Genomic DNA, 18127 nt, shown 5'->3' with positions numbered 1-18127 from the left:
TTTGCCCTCCTATTTATATCTCTTTGGTATGGCTTAAATGCTGCTCTAGAGGATTTCATTGTCGGCCCAGAGGTACATTCAATTAAATTAAATAATTGCTCTTTAGCTAATTTCTGTCACAGAATGATTTAGAAGAATTTGATCATTGGCAAACGGATTGTTTAAATGAGGATAATACAGAATCTGTGCTTATACCCTTTAGAGAAGTACTTAAAGATGGCTTTGTCGATACGGAAATGCTAAAGAAGGTTCTCAATCAACATGCAGAATACTTTGGTTTGAGTCTACAAGAATTAGGTAGGTGTTAACTTTATAAAATGTACTTAAACTTTTTATTGTTTAAAACAAACTTGCAGTCAATTTGGCCACAGTGAATGAGGATCAAAATGAAGTCACCTCCGATTTGGGTAGCTGTGATTCTAGCCCTCAAATAAATGAACTGGATTGGTTAGATTGTTAAATTTAAATAAAGAATATCAGTGTTGAAAGCAATTTACACACAGTGATTTATTCATTCAAGACTCTTTGTTAACCCTTCTTTGGGCCATGTGAATGGCTAAATTCACAATTAAGACTATAGTTTTTAGCCTCAATGCAGGTTGGACTATTAGTCCATTTCTCCTCAGGGCAATTGATATAGACATAACGATGCGAGCATAGGGAATACATTGCCGGCAATGGAGTACACTTTCCAGTCACTGGCATATGACGACGTTTCAATACCTTTATCATTTCCTTCTCCTGGCTGCTGCAATTACGAAATCCATCCATATAGAGATCAACAAATTGCTCATTGTTGTTGAAAACATTTTTCAATATAGGCTCAATATTATCCACAACCAAACTAGTGCCATTCAAAGCCTTCGATGCGGTAAAAACGCACTCAAAACTGCACTGCAAAAACAAGTAAAGTTATATATAGATAATAATAATTGAATTTGGTTTTAATTACTTACGGGTGTTATGTGGGCTCCGTTTATTAGATACTTGCCACACTTTTCATTATATTTTGTCAAGGATAAAGTTGGAATTTTACAACAATTTTTAATAGCTGATATTTCAGGACGATGTTCGCAATCAAAGTCAGCTGCCATGGCAGCCAAAAGGATTAGCGGTAGGAGGATTAGTTTTAACCAGAATGGCATTTCTTTCCATTTCAGTTCAACTGAAAGTGGTTCTCTTTTTATATATATAAAAATAAACAAAGAACGGAAATCAAATTAATGTTCCATTTAATTATAAATACTTGCAATTTGCTTTAGTTTTATTGCCTTATTAAAAACAAAAAAAATGATTATTTGCCATTTATGTTTATCCTAACATTTCGCATTGACGTGCATTTTCGCAAGTTACGGTTGGTATCCACTGGGATTCGGGGCAATGTGTAGTCACATATCTTTGGGCGCAGACCGATATCATCATTGGCAATGGAGAACATACTTCCATGCCCGCCAACGGTCGTGGACGACGTTTCATCGTCTTTTTCATATCATTTATGGAACCAGAACAATTGCCAATACCTTCAACCAAAACATCCGTGAAATCAGAATCAGTACCTAAAGCCTGTTGGATCATTTTGCGAACGTTAACGAGATTAACTTGATTGTTGTTCAATATATTGCTGGCATTATAGATGCACTCATGAAGGCACTAAACATAAATAATGTAAATTCAAAGGAAATTCATAATTTTGTCAACTAAATATTTTATGTACTTACTGCTGAAACTTTTGGTATACCTTCGGGCATATATTTGCCACAAGCGTCCTTAAATGCATCAATAGTAACTTTGGGAGAAGTGCAACAACTATGTATAATATACTGAAAGAGATAACCATACGATATAGCTTATAATTAGATTTGGGTAATGATGTTCATTTAGATCGAAAATATACATACTTTAGTCTGCAACCCTCTGCAATCCAGAGCTCTGCCCCCCGGGGGCAGATAATAAATTGACCATAGTAGAGTCCAAAACAAGCTTATCAGAGTTCCAATCTTGACCATGACGTTCAAAATTCGAATATAAAACTCTATCAAAATTGATCTATATTTATACCACAAACTGGGCAAAGTCGAGAGTTGGTCAATTTAATCGACCGCATCCTGAAGCACTTTAGGTTTAAAGATCTGACATATTTAAGGTTATTATTAAACGGAAATCACATTTTAATTATATTCGTTATTTCACTACTTTTAATGGTGGGCGATAGAAGTTAACTAACTAAAGAGATTGTTGTTATTTATATTTGTTTATCACTCTAAACTAATATTTTATTTTTTACTTAATGTTAAATGTATAACTAACCTTACGCTTTTTGTTTGACATTTGTTTTAACTATATTTGTATGACGAATTTTTAATGTAGTAAAAAACTTTGGAACGTCTAACTTGGCTATTGTTGTTGTTCTACATAACATGTTCATAACATATTCATTAAGCAATCATTTAGAAATCATTTAAAGCTCACTATTGAATCATTAATGAACTATTTATTAATTAATATAGAATTAATAATGAATCATCAATTAATCAAAACATAAACATTAAGGACTGATTTGTAAATCATCAATGAATCATCAAGTAATCATACAGAAATTATTAGGGATTCATTGAATAATCTTTAGGGAATCATTAAGGAATCATCTATGAATTATTAAGAAATCATTAAAGCAAAATTTATGAATCATGAAGAAAACTTTAATGAATTATTAAAGTATAGCTAGCAATTCATTGAAGAATCAGTAGAAAATCATGATTAAATCATTAGTTAATCATCAAGGAATCATAAATGCATCATTTAAGAAATACAAACGAAGAGTTAGTAGTAAATCACTATTAAATCATTAATTAATCATCAAGGAATCATAAAAGCATCATTTAGAATCACAAACGAATCAATAATTAATCATTAATGAATTTTGAAGAAACAAATAATTAATAGTTAAGGAATCATTAATCAATCACTAAGGGATGAATTAGAAATCCATTTAATGTTCCATTAAATTATATACTTTGGATAATATTACAAAAAATTAACCTCGATTGTTCATCGTGATTTCACATTGACGTGCCTTTTCACACTTTTCGGTGGCTTTCCACTTGCTCTCCGGACAATGTGAAGTCATATATCGCTGACAACAAATTGACATCATCAAAGGCAATGCGGAACATTGCTCCATGCCTGGATTTGGAGAAGGACGACGTTTGAGTAACTTTTTCATTTCATCTATATTTTTGGAACACTCCCTAAAGGCATTTATAGACACTTCATGGAAAACGGAATCCTTAGATAGTAGTTTTTCTAACATTACTTCCACATTATCCAAGTTCATTTGATCACCAATCAATATATTGCTGGCATTATAAACACATTCATGAAGGCACTGAAAATGAAGGATAAACAAAATCTTGGAATACTTTATTATATAATACACATTGGATAAGCTTACAGGTGAAACTTTTGGTATGCCTTCTGGCATATACTCGGCACAGACATCTTTATAGAGCTCTAGACTGTAAACAGGTCCGTTGCAACAATTATGTAGGATATGCTGTAAGGGATATTTGAAAATATTTATCGGTTAAGTTTTATATTGTAAAATACCCACTTTATTACTCTGGGCTTCATTGCAATCCTCAGCACTGGCCAAAGGCAAATAATGAATTGCCCCAAGCAGAACGCAAAACAAGCTAATCAAAACTTCAAAATTCACCATGATATTTTAATTTGAAATTCAATCGAAATTTGTCCATATATATACTATTACTTTGGGGCAAAGTCGAGGGTCAGCTAATCGACCTTTGGTAAATGGTCATTTTATATTTTAGTAATTAAAATCTTTATGACTATCTTTATTAATAATTATAAATATAATTTGCACATTGTGTTTTTTGTTTATGTCAACATTGTCAAGTTTCTAGAATGTTTCATAATTTTTCTAAGCCCTAATGCTTTTATTTTGTTTATTTTTATTAAACAAAGTGTAATTTTCTAACAATGATAAAAAAGGTATCTTAATATTTTGCAATAAGAACTTTCCAGGGCTTAATTTGATTCATCATTTTATTATTGACCCTTTAATATGTTTAATTTACTTGTCGGAAATCTTTCTTAAGAAATTGCGTTAGCATTTCTACCCTCAGTTAACTTCATACATGAATATATAAAAGAAAATCTGAATTATAAGTGTAAATATTCCATTTATTTGGATAACAAGCATTAGGATAAAGATAACATAAATAAATAAATTTCTCATGAATTTCAATTTAACTTGATTGTCTTGACTTAAGTCGCCTTTCGCCCTTTGGGCATATTACAATTAATACTATAATCCTTGGCCTCATTACATTGTTGGCTATTGGTCCAACTGCCTTCCGGACAATTGATATTGACATAACGATGAGCGCATATGGCATATGTGACAGCCATTGGACTACAATTGTCAACAACCTCCATGCGACGTCGTTTCAGGGAGCGCAACATTTCCGCCTCTTGCATGGAGCATTCCCGAAAGCCATTCATATAGATATCGATAACTTTTTGATCACCATTCAGGGCTATTTGTAGCAACTGTTCAACCTTCGGTAGGACTAAGGATGTGCCATTTAAGGACTGGGTGTTATTAAAAACGCACTCGAATGAACACTGAAATTTAAAAATTTTATAAAAAGAAGATGAAATTGTTCTAGACTTGGAAGAGTTGTCAGACTTACAGGAGTTATGCGAGCCACATATTTGCTACATTTCTTATTAAAACTAGTTAAATTCAATTCAGGCAACTTGCAGCAATTTTTTATGGCCTTGAAAACAAAAAGGAGTCAAAGGAAATTAGTGGGACAAGGAAAAGAAGGAATGCTTTTTATACTCACAAACATATCTGGAGCACGACTACAATCGATAACACCACTAGACACAAAACCGACTAAAGCGGAATATAACAAACCACTCAACAGATAAAACATTTTGAACAATCTGTACATCAGGCTCACTCCTATAAAGCCCTCTATATATATGGTACTTGAAAGCGGAAATGATATCCATTTAATATTCTAGTCATTAACTTGATGCAAAACTTTCAATTGCTGCACATTAATAAAAATATTTTTGATTTTAATATGTGTATATATACTCAAATAAACAAATATCGTATGATCATGCTATACGTCATATTAACCAACACGATGGGATGATCCACCACGTGATTGTTTAGTTGACTGACAATTAAGTGAATACTCCTTAGAATGTTCGCAAGCATCTGAATTGGTCCAACTTGCTGGCGGACAGTGAACAAAAACATATTTCTGAGAACACATGGCAAACAACACTGGCAAACTGGAGCATACTTCGACGCCAGGCAATGCTGGTGGACGTCGTCGGGAATATTTCATCATCTCATCCACAAAGTTGCTGCAATTTTCGAGTCCTTCAGTGTAGGCATCAGTGAATCCCTGATTGTTGCCCAAAATCTTTTGCATCATATTTCGAGCATTTTGTACATTTATTTCGGTGCCATCCAAAGTATTTGAGGCATTAAATATGCATTCATAGAGACACTGCAAAGAGGACAATCGAAATTATCGACAAACTCTCATAATTTGATAAATTTAACTCACTGGGGAAAGTCTGGGACTACCTGCAGGCATATATTTGCCACACTGACTCTTAAAGGCCTCAAATGTCATCGTGGGGCTGGCACAACAAGTCTGCAAAGTCTAAAGAAAAAACATATAATACAAATATAGCAAGAATTTTAGATACCTTATCTGGCTCAATGGTGACTCACTGAGAAATCCGGCGGCTTACTGCAATCAGTCCCCTCAGCCATAGAATGCCAATCCAATATTCCAAATAATATCCATATCAACAGAGCTCCAAACCTGTCCATCATTTGATTTATTTTAAGCCCTTGCCAAAGATCATGGCTCTATATATACGCCAACAAAATGTTAAGCCAATTAATCGAGCGATTAAAAAAATTTAATCACACCAGACATTCCTAATTAGTTAATAAAGGTCACGTTTGATTTTAAATGATACAACAAACAAAACCGTTTAAAAAATTGAAATTTTCGAAAAGTCATGGTGATGAAAACGTAGTTCATTTCCAAATTTTGGAGAGGGTTAAAGTCCAAGCGTAGACGACCAAAAGGGGGCCTGACTAGACGAATACGATTATAAAGTCTGCTAGAATATATAGAATAAATTATGACAGAGTCTAAAGGTTAAAATAGAGATTTTATAAAAATGGGGGCTTGGCTAGACATTTACGATTATAATGTCTGGACAAAGTAAATCAAAGTTCAATTTTAAGTAATTTTCCAAGATTAAATCTTTATAGAGCAAATTTTGTCCTGGTGATCCCCGACATTTTAATCGATTTGGAATGAAAAATGGCTTAAAAATATATACACATTGAGAAATAATATAAGCTTATTGGTTCCAAATTTCTAAATACCTCCTAGTCAAACTTAAATTACTGTAATCTTAAGTAAAAATATTAAAGAAGCTAACTTCGGCTGTGCCGAAGTTTATATACCCTTGCAGTCTTTGGCCATAATATTTTTACATGTTCCAAACTCTTTTTCTGTATCATCAATTCATCAATGCACAGTCAAAACCTCCTAAATATCATTTCCATTTCTTTTTCTTCTTCCCCATACTGCATGCTGCGATTGGCACGCATACACATACAGTTTACATAGCGTTGTGTCTGTGTGTGTATGCGTGTGCTTAGCTGCTCTGTGGGTTTCAAGCAATGACGTACTAGAGCCGATTTATATTGACTGTAACTTGTGTTATATTTATCCGATCTGATTGAAATTTCGGGATCTGGTGTTTTATATCCAAAACTATATTAGTAAATTTCATGGGGATACTCCAATTTTTATGAAAATGTTTCTTCTAGAGCTATATGATATCGTAGTCCGATCTTGATAATTTTCATACTTGATCTGCTCCAGATAATAAAAAGCGCAGAAAAAAAATTTCAGCCCGATAGCTCTTAAGATGGCGGCCTGAAGTTGATTTGCACAGACGGACGGACGGACGGACAGACGGACATGGCTATATCGACTCAACTTCTCATGCTGATCAAGAATATATATACTTTATGGGGTCGGAAACATCTCCTTCTGTACGTTACAAACATCTGACCAATTTTATAATACCCTCTGCAAGGGTATAATAAAGCAAGTCGGATAAAAAGTATTTTATTATATTTGTAATACACAGAAAAAAGCGAATTTTATCTTATATAATGAATATGTCGTATTTATTCTCGATTGATGCAATAACCGAGTCTATATGGCTTGTACTCGAATGTGGGCCCCCCAAAAAAATGTATCCTGCTGGCGGCAAAGATAACTTGTCTGAAATTTAGGTTTAACGCGGCGCACAGTTGGGCCTCTGCCCGAATAGCGTTGGGAAAATTCATTTTTTTCATGATGATATATGAAATCGATATGGAATAATTCACAGATTATGAATCCTAAAAAATTTTGAAATCGAAATCAAAAAGGTTCAGACACACTAATATATAGAAAACTTTTCGCGTTAGGGAAAATTAAGACCTTTTCAACATGCTGGCAGCCTGTTCGGCGCAAAAGGATTTGGAAAATAGCAACAATAGTCCTGATATGTTGAGTTTATTAGATCAATATCAATAGCCATCAAATTTGCCAAATTAACCTAGAAAAAATTTTAATTCGATCGAATGAAAACATTTAAAAATGTCACTCAGTCGTTAAAAAAGTGTTTCATTCCATTTTTTAATATTATTGAATATTGAATATAACAGCATCACGGACACCCAGCACTCCTGGCAAACATTTATTTTCTAGATTGAGGAATTCTTTATCAAATGCTTTTAAAATTTTTAAATTGTTTAATCGGTTAAGAAGTTATGATTTTTGCAATGTAAAATGACAAAAGGCCCCACTGTGCGGCGTTAAATTCAGCATAGATGTAATTCAAATAACTAATACAATGATTGTTGGAGTCAACATTGTTTTATTACATTTGACTGCAGTTATATTAAATGTTTCTTAAAAAGCCAATAAACATAAAGAGAATGACTGGCATAATAGAATCGATCAATCGTTTTCTATGTCCGTTAGCTCCATTCTTTTTCAATCCTGGCTCATTAAGAGTATCGTCATTGGGTACCGTTGTCAATCCCAAGTATTTGCTACATGATATTAGCTCAGTCTTATACTCATTACACATTACATTATCTCTCCAGTATTCTTTGGGGCAATTCATAAACAGATTTCCGGACACACATTGGGCGTAGTACAATGCAAAAGGTTCACAATTCTTATCCAAGCGTAAATAATTCTGAGCTTGTGCGGAATAGAGCAAAACAAAATCCGCATATTTGAGATAGAGCTTATCACAATCCTCGAAGGCACGCTTCATGGCTAAGCCATAGTTGTTGTAACCATTGAGTGGATTATATAGTCGCGTGATCATGTCATACAGTTCGGGTCTCTGGATTTTATTTTTACTATCCAGCAGATTCCAATTATTGTAGAGACATTCATATCGGCACTGAAATCAAAATAGTGGATTATAAGAATCAAATTCTTTGGAACCACATATACGTAGTAAACATCTCTTACTGTGTCAAAATCATCCCAATACTTTGAACAATTTGTTGTCACGAACATAAATCTGCTTAGAACATTGTTGCCACAGCATTCGTCTTGACTGCGCGTATCCAGCATTTTGGTACATGTCAAATTGCCCTCAGATTCAGCTAAATGGAGCATATACCAAACTATCCAGAGTATAAGGAAAATTCTCTTTAAGCCTAAAGGCATTTTTATTTATCTTTTAATTTCGAATTTTTACTGAATGTTTTCAAAAATGAAATGACACAATAAATTAGTTGTCTAAGTTTTTTGTACACCATTCGGCTTGAGTAACTGGGATGCGTCAAGTTGGAAGAAAATCAAACTAATGGATCGTATATTCTTCAGAATTTGATACAAATTTTGTTCAATATAGATATGTCTATAAGAATGCATAATACTAATGGATTTTGTAGTTTCATTTAGCAGATACCTTCATATATAATGAACATTATGTTTTGTTGAACTCTTCTACCTTAAAAGGAATGTTATACACCAAAATGAAACATGGTTTTGAAAAAACTTGTAAATCGATGTAAATATGTTTTGAGAAATTGCCTGAGCACTCCGTTTATGAATCATTGAAGTACTCAAAGATTGTGTGACGATGAAGGTTTCACTTCTCAGTCGACAGTTTTGTAAGCACTGATCAAACTGATGAAAAAATCCCCCTGCTTTACCGACGGTTGCAAGCAGTATTAATGAAACAGCCCTTGCCTTAGCCTCAGTTTTGTAAGGACTAAAGAAAATGTAACTGTTCCACCATCAACTTGTGAAGCATGTTTTAATAGCACTAAGCTCCCAATTTGAATCAATACTTCAAGCAATATTTTAAACCAAAAAAAAACTATTTTTCTAACTTCGTAATTTGCCCTGGGATCCAAATGTACAACTTCCATCTTATTCTAGTCGATTTCTTTAACTAATCGTAGAGTTGTGCTTGGTGTAACTTTCCTTTACAAGGCTTCTAATGGTGAGATAGACTCTTCCGAGCTGTCAAGCTAGATTAATATTTCTGTTCCATCTAGAAGAACCCAAAATTACACACCGCTTATACTTCATACCTGTACAACTAACTTGGCTCTGCATGAACCTTTTCGTATACTATGTAGTGACTTTGCCACGTAATTGGTTCGGAAACATCGCTTCCGGTTATAAAAACTGCGCTCTTGTCCTTACTCGCTCGTAATTAATTAGTCATCTTTACTTTAACCTATCCTATTTTTCTCTTATCACTTTTAGTATTTTTTACTTCTTTAGTTTAATTCATGTTTATATATTTCATAAGCCTGTGTCCTTAGGTCGAAGTGAGTAGAGGTAGTAAAAACAAAATTTACTTAGGGTCATTCGTAACAAGCCCGGGCCTCCTGTCCTATGGCCACTTTTTTTCGTACTAAGCGTTGTATGACTACGTCTATATATACATATGTATGTATCATTCTGCTATGTATCATTCTGTTTGTAGAATTCTAACTAAATAACTTAATGCAGAACTTGAACAATCGATTAACATAAGACTCAAAGGACTTGAACAATCGATTAACATAAGACTCAAAGGCATATATCTCTGTTGTGTTATTTCCTTTGTAATTTTTTTAAAATTTAATTTGGAATGCAATGCTAAAATTTTTTAAACGTTAATAGTAATAAAAAATGCATTAAATTTTTCATTGATTATATTTTTAAAATACTTGACTTTCTGAATATTTTATTGTTTTATTACAATAATTTATGACTGTTTAAGTTTGTCATATTCTTATTTATTACCATGGAATGGAATTAAACGGATAATTTGATTGATGCAAAGAGCTTTTCACAAGTAACTAGAGAAAAGTAGATATTTGTGTAAATCGCTTTCCATTCATTTCACACTAATAGTTAATTAATGAGACAGAGTATATGAACGTTGTTATAGTTTATAGTTATGTTTTTTATTGTACACTTGTTATCATTATGTAATCTGTTGTATTTTATGCACGCAAACTGCCTGGAAAATGCAGGAAAAACTTGCAGTAGTGAAACTAAAATTGAATCATGTGGTTGCAAATATATCTGTATCTTCCACTCGTTTTCTATTTAAATCCTCTGATGGCAGCTAAATGCCCAACAGCACCCAAGTCTCTGCAGGTTCTAAATATAAAAAAGATGTGTTCTTGTAGGACAAATTAAAATGTAATTCACACTTTCAGAATGTGCAAATCTGTTGTCCAGCTCCCATGCCCAATTGGGGTGTCTATAATGGTGAATGTGGCAGCTCTGGAACCCAGCCAAGTGTGGGTATATAATTTTTTTTAGATATTTAATACCTCTGACTAGCTTTCTGTTTGAAAAAAATCTTCTTCAGTGCCGTCTGGCTTGCATTTTCAATGCAACTTCTGCCTTGCCTGCCAATCACAATCAATTGAATTTGAGCCAAGTTCGACCCATGTTGGAGCGTGCCTTTGGTATGCCTTTGCTAATCGATGCCTATGTCAAGAACTTTGGGACCTGCTCAAATTTGGTTCATTCGAAATATGATCAGCTTACGAAACTGAGCCACCAGATCGATGCTTGTGATAGACATGCTCTATTCTATAGCCTTTGTGCTTACTCCAGGCTAATGATGAATTGTCCAACAAATCTATGGCAAAAGGCGAATAAAAAATGCCAAGAGGCAAGAAATTATATGAAAACCTGTTCTTGGCCAGCATTGAAAATGTTTATGAAGAGCACCTAAAATAAAAATGAAATCGAGAAATGGTTTTAATTTAATTATTGCTGTATTTCCCCTGTTTCACAGGTTGCGTGATCAAATCGAGTACACTTTGTGGACATTGTCGATGATAAGCCTCACAGTTGCCCTTCCTTTGGCCATGCATTTCAGCTATATAATAGCGTTGAGGCAGAGCTTCATAGTGTGAGCTACTGGGGCTAAACATTATATGCATCAGATGACCCAATAAGCCATTTATTTCAGCCAATTGATAGCTATTCGTCTCACAAATTAAGCGCAAAAGACAACTGTCACCTGAACCCAAATCGTGTCTAAAGAAAAATATAAATTAATTAGATGAATTTTAGTTTTATAAAACTTACTGTTCAAAGCGATGACTAAGGATCTCGTAGAATTTAGTTCTTGATAGCAAAGATCTTTCAGCTCGATGTCTGGGTATAGAATCACCCATGCCATCTACTGGAAATCCCTCAAAGAAATCTTTATAGTCATCCATATCGCTAGATTCAGTGGTATGTGGCCTTTTGTGTTTCTTTTTGTGTTTATGTTCATTATCATGACTTGTGGGTTTTGGCTTCTTCTTTTTTGTTTTCTTCTTTTTCTTGGTTTTATTTTTTAAAGGTTTTGGTTTCTTAGAGGGGTTTCTTGGCGGTCCATGATGATGTTCATGTCCATTGAAATCATCGTAATAATCATAGATATCATCTACTCCACCATGATGATGATCATCATCATCCCAATTTGGATTCGTGCCATTGCCATTTCTCTATTAGAATATTTTTAAACATTAATTTCATGTTCTTTAGTTTTGGCTTAAAAAAAACTTACAAAAATTGGCGTTTTCTTTGACCAGGTTTTTGGCAATCTATAGGAGGCCATGAAATTGTATGATAGAAACACTTCCTTACGTGGCAAATCAATAGGCACGGCTATGGCAACGAAAATCTTTAATCATATTCATAAGTCTTGCATAGAAATAATTCTTTATATTTGAACTCACCGATGCCTCACCCTCCGTATTCCATACCAAAGCAGTTTCCAAAGATTTGATTAATATAAATACTAAATATAATACAATGTACATCTTTAGCTTATGACTTAACTAGCTCGACTGAACAAAGATTCTTCGAATCCAACAATATTAGAAAAAGAAGAAATCTTTTTTTTTGCCAAAAAGTGTTAAATCAATTAAAAAAACAACAACAAACAACTTGTTAATTAAAACCAAAAATAAAATTTAGGTCAACTTTTCACAGAATTCTTTTTTTTTATTTGATCTTTTGCTACATTTCATTTTGTTCTATGCTCTTTAATATCATCTCAAATGGTTCCGATATTAGATCTAATAAACTCTCTCGGCAATTGCCTTTATAATAATGACAATTATCATGCCAGCCATCGTGTTCGGCCTGATAATATTTTAATGGTAAATCTTCAGGTTCTGATGTTGAAGGGCTTGAAAAATGAAAGAAATTAATAAGAAAGAGATAAAGGGAAGATAAAGTGAGACTTACCTGAATATCACATGCATTAGACTGCCCACAACTCCATTAAATTCACCCAATTCACTTAAACTAACTTCACATATTAAACGCAGCAGACACGGCTCACCAGGAAAACCACTTCTATAAGAAAAAGATTTAAAATTCAAAACAGTTTTTGGGATTTTTTAACTTTTTTGAATTTTACCTCTCAAATTTATCCTTTAGTATGTGATAGATATTCGAACGTGTCAATAGAGAACGACTTTTGCGTTTGACAACAGAAGTTTGGGTTGGAATTGCTGTGGTCGTTTCCACCTCCGCATCATCATCCTCTTCTTCTGCCCCATTCTCCTCCTCCACATCCTCTTGAGTTTGATTTCCATAACCATTTAAAATTTTACGTGAAGATTCAACTTCCAATGATTCATCTGATTCAATGGGTCCATTTTGCTAGAATAAAAATTCAGATCAAATTCCAGTTTTAGATTCTTTCTGTCTGCCTTTTGTGAAATGTGTTTACATATTTTACTTGTTAATTGTTGGCCTTTTTGAAAAATTTGTTTCGTTGAGTGTTAATTTTATAGTCTGTTTTGGTCATGACTTACAAATATGGTAAAAATGCCCCAGCTATCGGGTGAATTATAGTTGGCCTCAAAATTATAAGAGACAAAGCAATTGCGATGGGGCAACTGTATAGGCACAGCTAAGGCCACAAAAATCTGCAAAAAAAAACAAATCATTTAAAAAAAATGTATGTTAACAAAATGGTTAAGTCAACTTACACCATGAGTACTGGCCTTGGTAAAGGGTATAATAGAATCACTTGATTTCAAACAAAATGTTAGCACCAATAATGCGCCTAGAATTAAATGCATTTTTACCTCAAGAGTTTTCAGAAGCAACTGAACTTCGATTGAAGAAGAACCTCGTAGCAAAGTAAAGTGAGAACGCGAAAGTACTTACACGTTTAAAGCGGTCTAATTGGCTAGGTAAATAAATTGCCCAAAGCTACTTGCAAGTTTCGTAAAACATTTTTTATTTTCTCCTTCTTCTTTGTACAATTTGCTCTACTGACATTGAGATCAAATCCAAGATATTCTCCTTACACTCTAACGTATACATTGAACAGTCTGACTTATGACGACCCATCCATTCGGCTTGATAATATCTCTGGGGTAAATTCTCATCTCTTGAACTGCTGGGCGAGAATATTATATGAACCAAATTGCCTAGAAAACCATTTGTTGTGCCCAAAGTCGATGCATTTGTCTCGCATATTGAACGCAAAAGACAAGACTCAGCCGGATAGCCAGATCTAATGGGAAATTTAAAGAACCAATTAGACAAAGTAGAGTCAAAAGTTAAGATTTTTTCACACCTTTCCATTTTATCTTTGAGCATGACATAAAAATCAGAACGAGTCATTGACGACAGACGAAGATCACGTTTTCCATGTGACTTTGTGGTATTGAAATTTCTTCCAGTCGTTGGGTAGGTCAAATAGCTGTCTGTATAGTCACCCATCTGAACGGTAATCATTGGTTTTTAAAATACATCAACGAAAAGAATTTTAATTACTTACCAATATTGGTGGATATTTGTATATATGTTCGGGTTGATAGAAATTATATTCATAATTGTACGACAAGAAAACATTGCGATGTGGCAAACCTAAAGGCACAGAAATGGCCATAAAAATCTGTTAAAAACAAAAAACACTTTGAGAAATTACTGTAACCAAATTGCACTTTATACAAATATATGTACACCAAATTCCGAATTTGTGGTATAGATTAAAGCCGCTTCAATGCAGCTTATCACAGCAAAGATACAAATCAATATGAAAACCATGTTCATCTCCTAGTGCTAGCCGCATTCAACTGGTTTCTGTTGGAGTTCATCACTCGGCAAGAAAGGTTTTTGTTTTTTGTCTTAAACTCAATAAACAACTGTTAATTAACTAATCCCAAAAAAAGAACAATTTCTTATGACTGGTTTATTTTCGTTTTTTTCTTACAACATTTGTTAATAACTCTTCGATTGGTTTGGATATTAGATCTAAAACATTTTCTCTACACTGTTCTTTATATGATGAACAATCTTGACCATGATGTCCCATCCATTCGGCCTGATAATAATCTTGTGATAAATGTTCATCTTTTGAAGTACTCGGTGTAAAGATAATATGAACTAAGTTTCCCAAGAAGCCATTCACTTCACCCAATGTTGAGGCATTTGTCTCGCATATCATGCGTAGAAGGCACGCTTCGGCTGGATAACCAGATCTGTTTGTAAATATATTTCAATATTAGATATGGTTTAGAGTTATAAGATGGAATTCTGCACAAACCTATCTAGTTTATCTTTAATCATTATATAGAATACCGAACGTGTCATTAAACTCAATGAACGCTTCTCACGTGTTGGCTCTTTTGTGGTGGTTGTGGTGGTGGTCTTCTTCTTTAGCTTCTTACTTTGATTAGGATGTGAAGCTGCGGTGGAGTTATTCTTTGCCAGAGTGCAATTATGACATTCTCTGCCCGATGTCGGATATGTCAAATAACTATCCTCATAGTCGCCCATCTAAAAAGGGGGGACAATCGAGAGATAAGAGTCAAAGGTATTCCTCATTATAGACAGACTTACCAAAATCGGTGGATATTTGTAGACATGTTCAGGTTGATAGTAATTAAATTCGTAATTGTAGGACAAAAAGACATTGCGATGTGGCAAAATCAAGGGTACTGATATGGCCATAAAGATCTAATATACACAAGATTCAATAATTATTACAAATTATAATAATTTCCTTTTACGAAATTCACAGGTTTATATTACCTACACCATATTCCGAGTTGGTAGTAAATAACAACGCTGAATTTATATATTTCCAATTGATTATGAATAAAATAAATGCTAAGTAGCTCATTTTTGTATTTTTTAACAAACGTTTTCATAGACTAGACTTTTAAAACTGAACAACTGGAGTTACTTATGGCCACAAAGAAAGGTCTGATGGAAAGCTGTTAATTGAAAATGGATTTCGTTTCATTGAAGAATCAGTTATAGGCAGTTTTAACTGTATTTATTTGGTTTTACATTTCTTAAAAGTTGATCCAAAGGTTTTGATATTAAATCCAAGACATTATGTCTGCATTGTGGGACATACAATGAACAATCCTGTTGATGGCTTCCCCACCATTCAGCCTCGTAATATTCCTCTGATAGATGCTCATATCTTGATGTACTGGGTCTAAGTGCAAGGAAGAAGAAATTCCATTCATCATTTCGAAAAGGTTCACAATGGTAACCAACCCAAGCTTTCACAAAGCTTTCGGTTAACCGCCTTTGTTTAAAATTCAAAAAATACTAACGTAAAAATAATGTGAACTAAATTTCCCAAGAAGCCATTCACTTCACCCAATGTGGAGGCATTTGTCTCGCATATTAAACGCAAAAGGCAAGCCTCAGCGGGATAACCAGTTCTATAAAAAAAACAGATCATATTAAGAAGTATTTGTTGTTGTTTGTCTCGATATCCTACCTTTCCAGTTTATCCTTTAGCATGGTATAGAAATTGGTCCTACTCATTATGGTCAGTGAACGTTTTGGTTTATTTTTCACGGATCTGCCTTCACCTCCTGTGGTACTATAGGTCAAATAACTATCCTGCCAGTCGTCACCCATCTGAAAAATCGAAAAACATTTTACAAATTTATTTAGTTATGCTTGAATAATATTTTTGGCTCGATCTACTTCATAAAAGATCTTGTGATCTGAGCAAGGCCTTAACCATGAAAACAGATCAAAAATGTCCATAAGGAGCGCAGGACATTTTCCAAGCTAATTAGCCTTCTGCCTTGGCTTATCGATGTCTATTAACCGCCCAAGGGAACTTTTACCCAATTTAGACTTCCTTTTCTTAAGTGAAATTTTGTAAGTTTGAGACTAAAATTAATCTATTATATATTTTTGTGTGTTCGTTAAAACGGGCAAAGCAAAAAACTTTACTTTGCCTGATAAATACATTTAAATTTCAAGTGAAAACAGATAAAAGTTTTGTTCTTGACCATTCAAAGTAATTCAGTTATGTATGTTTATTTTAAGTTGAAGTAAGATTATCAAAACTACACTCTCTTTGAAATCTAATTTATATTTTAAAGAAAGTCAGATTTCGTGAAGTATGTCTAAAAAAATTTCTAAAATTTTAAAGGTGTTTTTCTCATTACAATGCTAAAAAAATTAAAATTAAGTCGTTACAAAAAAAAAATTAAAACTTAAAAACTAGTGAACCAATTCAAAAGCTTTTTGGGTGTTCTTTTGAAATAAAAATGCTTAATTTTGTTATTTTCAAAATCGGGCATAAAAAAGACTAGATTTTAAATTTAGTTATAAATTTTTAAATATTTTGATTTCATATTATTTTTGAAGACATGCGTTGTTTTTTGAAATATGTAAAAGCAAGGACTCTACATTATCCTTTGTATTTTCAGTTTTTTATCAAAAAATACAACTTGTTTCTATCGAAATCCATATTTAAAAACGGAATTACATATACTTTTATTTATAATTTTATAATCTTAAATGATTTTTAATCGCTATTGGAAGTGTGTTACCCTAATAAACTCCAAAGATTTACCATTATCCTTAATAATTGTCATTATATATATACTTTTCTATAAACTATTTTAAAGTTGTTCGTGAAAAAAAGTTTAATGCTTTTAGTTGAATACATCCGTTTAAAAAACTGCAGTAAACCCCTCCTTGATTTTTCATTCAAAAAAAACAGGCAAGATCCTGATCACGAATTAAACATAGCTTACCAATATGGGTGGATATTTGTAAATATGTTCCGGTTGATAGTAATTAAATTCATATGAAAACGACAAAAATACATTGCGATGTTTCAGACTTAATGGCGTCGCTATTGCCATAAAAATCTACAAAAAAAAATCGAAATTAAATCAATCGAATTTAGTTTAACATCAAACATTTTTACACCGAATTCCGAATTAGTTTCAAAGATTAAAGTGGCCTTTACAAAGGATTGGATCAAGAGTAGACCTAGAACTATCAAATGCCTCCACATCATTCCCGAGTTGTAATCAGCAAACGACTAAATCTTTTCAAATTCTTTTCTAGATAAATTACAATTTCTGTTTCCATGCGAAAAAAGGGTTGCTAATTGATTGGCGCATGCATTTGTAGTAAGCAACTAACTAACTAAAACATATAACCACAAACCACAATCACGAATCGTCTGTTGAAAATTACGAGCTTAGAGAGAGAGAACAGAA

General features: G+C 33.3%; 9 protein-coding genes across 10 annotated transcripts; 1 reads left to right on the top strand and 8 right to left on the bottom strand.

Moving 5' to 3' along the window:
* Positions 1 to 528: 528 nt before the first annotated feature.
* LOC124459991 lies at positions 529 to 1094 on the bottom strand. Its single transcript, XM_047009964.1, has 2 exons — positions 957 to 1094; positions 529 to 894 (listed from the first exon to the last, which is right to left on the bottom strand). Exons 1-2 carry the CDS (start codon positions 1092 to 1094, stop codon positions 529 to 531), a joined length of 504 nt encoding a protein of 167 aa, XP_046865920.1.
* Positions 1095 to 2991: 1897 nt separating this feature from the next.
* On the bottom strand, positions 2992 to 3834 carry LOC26529210. The gene is made up of 3 exons (XM_023182169.2): positions 3611 to 3834; positions 3452 to 3553; positions 2992 to 3385 (listed from the first exon to the last, which is right to left on the bottom strand). Exons 1-3 carry the CDS (start codon positions 3716 to 3718, stop codon positions 3035 to 3037), a joined length of 561 nt encoding a protein of 186 aa, XP_023037937.2. The 5' UTR covers positions 3719 to 3834; the 3' UTR covers positions 2992 to 3034.
* Positions 3835 to 7993: 4159 nt separating this feature from the next.
* On the bottom strand, positions 7994 to 8885 carry LOC6640129 (general odorant-binding protein 66). The gene is made up of 2 exons (XM_002063246.4): positions 8622 to 8885; positions 7994 to 8550 (listed from the first exon to the last, which is right to left on the bottom strand). Exons 1-2 carry the CDS (start codon positions 8820 to 8822, stop codon positions 8035 to 8037), a joined length of 717 nt encoding a protein of 238 aa, XP_002063282.3. The 5' UTR covers positions 8823 to 8885; the 3' UTR covers positions 7994 to 8034.
* Positions 8886 to 10721: 1836 nt separating this feature from the next.
* LOC6640130 lies at positions 10722 to 11349 on the top strand. The gene is made up of 3 exons (XM_023174783.1): positions 10722 to 10760; positions 10823 to 10906; positions 10978 to 11349. Exons 1-3 carry the CDS (start codon positions 10722 to 10724, stop codon positions 11347 to 11349), a joined length of 495 nt encoding a protein of 164 aa, XP_023030551.1.
* A 31-nt stretch (positions 11350 to 11380) lies between these two features.
* LOC26529442 lies at positions 11381 to 12430 on the bottom strand. The gene is made up of 4 exons (XM_047009963.1): positions 12347 to 12430; positions 12175 to 12291; positions 11709 to 12112; positions 11381 to 11657 (listed from the first exon to the last, which is right to left on the bottom strand). The coding sequence occupies exons 1-4, from the start codon at positions 12428 to 12430 to the stop codon at positions 11381 to 11383; spliced, it is 882 nt and encodes a 293-aa protein (XP_046865919.1).
* A 177-nt stretch (positions 12431 to 12607) lies between these two features.
* On the bottom strand, positions 12608 to 13727 carry LOC6640131. Its single transcript, XM_023182171.2, has 5 exons — positions 13613 to 13727; positions 13436 to 13549; positions 13036 to 13280; positions 12861 to 12971; positions 12608 to 12801 (listed from the first exon to the last, which is right to left on the bottom strand). The coding sequence occupies exons 1-5, from the start codon at positions 13703 to 13705 to the stop codon at positions 12630 to 12632; spliced, it is 735 nt and encodes a 244-aa protein (XP_023037939.1). The 5' UTR covers positions 13706 to 13727; the 3' UTR covers positions 12608 to 12629.
* LOC26529797 lies at positions 13628 to 14687 on the bottom strand. The gene is made up of 5 exons (XM_015178926.2): positions 14598 to 14687; positions 14413 to 14529; positions 14209 to 14354; positions 13794 to 14145; positions 13628 to 13689 (listed from the first exon to the last, which is right to left on the bottom strand). The coding sequence occupies exons 1-4, from the start codon at positions 14685 to 14687 to the stop codon at positions 13866 to 13868; spliced, it is 633 nt and encodes a 210-aa protein (XP_015034412.1). The 3' UTR covers positions 13628 to 13689; positions 13794 to 13865.
* Positions 14688 to 14826: 139 nt separating this feature from the next.
* On the bottom strand, positions 14827 to 15759 carry LOC26528912. Its single transcript, XM_015178877.1, has 5 exons — positions 15673 to 15759; positions 15477 to 15593; positions 15362 to 15413; positions 15181 to 15322; positions 14827 to 15115 (listed from the first exon to the last, which is right to left on the bottom strand). The coding sequence occupies exons 1-5, from the start codon at positions 15757 to 15759 to the stop codon at positions 14827 to 14829; spliced, it is 687 nt and encodes a 228-aa protein (XP_015034363.1).
* A 145-nt stretch (positions 15760 to 15904) lies between these two features.
* Positions 15905 to 18098, bottom strand: LOC6640132. 2 transcript variants are annotated; one of them, XM_015178717.2, is made up of 5 exons: positions 17830 to 18098; positions 17654 to 17770; positions 16375 to 16517; positions 16205 to 16315; positions 15905 to 16083 (listed from the first exon to the last, which is right to left on the bottom strand). In XM_015178717.2, exons 1-5 carry the CDS (start codon positions 17920 to 17922, stop codon positions 15906 to 15908), a joined length of 642 nt encoding a protein of 213 aa, XP_015034203.2. In that variant the 5' UTR covers positions 17923 to 18098; the 3' UTR covers position 15905. The 2 variants fall into 2 exon arrangements, with proteins under 2 accessions (XP_015034203.2, XP_046866118.1); XM_047010162.1 differs by lacking the exons at positions 17654 to 17770; positions 17830 to 18098 and adding an exon at positions 16587 to 16886.
* Between the last annotated feature and the right edge of the window lie 29 nt (positions 18099 to 18127).

The sequence above is a fragment of the Drosophila willistoni genome, assembly GCF_018902025.1.
Source record: "Drosophila willistoni isolate 14030-0811.24 chromosome 2L unlocalized genomic scaffold, UCI_dwil_1.1 Seg196, whole genome shotgun sequence".
Classification (NCBI taxonomy): Eukaryota; Metazoa; Arthropoda; class Insecta; order Diptera; family Drosophilidae; genus Drosophila; species Drosophila willistoni.
This window is presented reverse-complemented; position numbering and strand designations above follow the sequence as displayed.